The sequence below is a fragment of the Cucurbita moschata genome, unplaced genomic scaffold (assembly GCF_002738365.1).
Source record: "Cucurbita moschata cultivar Rifu unplaced genomic scaffold, Cmos_1.0 Cmo_Scf00036, whole genome shotgun sequence".
Taxonomy (NCBI): Eukaryota; Viridiplantae; Streptophyta; class Magnoliopsida; order Cucurbitales; family Cucurbitaceae; genus Cucurbita; species Cucurbita moschata.
This window is the reverse complement of record NW_019268552.1, coordinates 1,480,014-1,481,765: the sequence shown is the minus strand read 5'-3', so window position 1 is coordinate 1,481,765 and position 1,752 is coordinate 1,480,014. Positions and strand designations below refer to the sequence as shown.

General features: G+C 33.4%; 1 protein-coding gene across 2 annotated transcripts in view; it reads right to left on the bottom strand.

Annotated features, from left to right (window-relative positions):
* Positions 1-1,752, bottom strand: part of LOC111431578 (DENN domain and WD repeat-containing protein SCD1) — a 15,846-nt gene that overhangs the window by 4,833 nt on the left and 9,261 nt on the right. For both annotated transcript variants that reach the window (XM_023068262.1, XM_023068263.1), the window contains exons 18-19: positions 1,225-1,382; positions 822-869 (exon numbers count right to left, since the gene is read on the bottom strand). In XM_023068262.1, the coding sequence (XP_022924030.1) occupies positions 822-869; positions 1,225-1,382 (206 nt within the window). The remainder of the gene's footprint in view (positions 1-821; positions 870-1,224; positions 1,383-1,752) is intronic.

Here is a 1,752-nt window from a genome sequence, read left to right as displayed (position 1 = left end):
GGGGGGGGGGGGGGGGGTAGGGGGGGTGTTGAGATGATTAGAGGAGCCATGGTGACAAATGCAAAGGAGATGTTAAATGTCAGTAGATGGTCCTGAGAGAAGTCCGACAGAGGAAGAACAAAGAGCATGACCATGTTCAACAAATAGACTGATGACTTGAGATTATGTGGAAATTCTATGGTTATTAGTAATTTTACTAAGTCCACACTAAGGGAAACCCAAAAGGTCCATCTTTCAAATTCTTAGCTTCTCAAGAATTAGCAGTGAAGTTCATGGACGAGATTATCGAAGAAATCAAGAATTGTTTAAGACCTTGTTCTTATCCTATTAGAAATGGGATTTTATCTTGAGGACTCTATCCATTTATGATAATGTGTCTGGACCGTGCAATGAGACTTTGTGAAATCAGTGAAGTTCTGGTGAAGAGCAAAAAACTCAAATGTACAGCCTGGGTCTAAACTGCATCATCAAAGGTTGGGAAAAATTGAAAGATCATCTGAAGGAATGAGTTTAGAAGGAGGAGCTGGAAAAACAGAATAAATATCGCTACCGAAGTCCTCTGGAAGTTGGCATGTAAACATAGAAAACTTTGATGTGGCAAGTAGCAACCATATAAAGTCATCCTAAAAGATAAAAACCCATTTCAAGTATTTGAGAATCTACAAGGAGTGAAACCATTAATTAAGCCTGAGGTTAAAAAATACACATAGCCGAAAGCATTTTATAGAGCAGCCACAGAAAAAAAATAAATAAAAAGAGAGAATAGATAATAAAGTAGTAATTAATTCAGCACTTTCTTGCATAAACCATGTAATTCTTACTTATTTGAAGACTGTTCCATCAAATAATCAAAATAACCTTCCCAAAACCTGCATAAAATAAAATATCAAAATTGAACCCAAAAAAGTACAAATAACAAACATAATATTTCATGGTAGGATGGACCAATTCGTGAATAAACTGGTGTGATACTGAAAAATCAAAGGGAAATAACAGATCTACAATGTCACGTATTGGAGCTTCAGAATAAAAATCTAGATGATTCCAACATTAATCCAACCTAATTTAGCATTTTTCATCAAAGATATGGAATATGATTATCGTTGTTGATAAATAAGAAGGAAAAAAAAACCATTCAGAAAATTAGATGAGAAATGTTACAAAACTAGAAAGCTAACATAAGTAGAAGAATGAATACCGACAGAACTGGGAAGAAAACCTCACCTTAACTCCTCCCATATAGATAAAGAAATAAGATGGCGTTGGATGTAATCAGGAACATTATTAGGGTCTTTCTTGTATATTTCACCAGACACTTCAAGGGCATCCCTAATTGTCAATATATCATTTCGTGAAGTTGCACGACTGATTGCTGTTTTTAGCTGATCAGAAAAACAAATTTTAATTTAAACATTAAAAGTGAGGTACTGGAAAAGAAAAATCTTCAAAACTCTTATTTAGCTGTACAGCGCAAAAAGCAAATACAAACTTTGTGTGCTTTCTTACAATTGTTTACAACTGCAAGTAACTATGTTCAGGAATAGTTGGAATAGTATTTGTATTCTAATATTTATACATACACATACATAGTTATACACGTGTGTGTCTATATATATGCACATACATAGTTATACACGTGTGTGTGTGTATATATATACCCATATATACACATACATCTACGTAAGTAAATATGTATATATGTATGCATGCTCTTCTTTTTCTTTTCTTCTTATTATTATTTTTTTTTTTTGG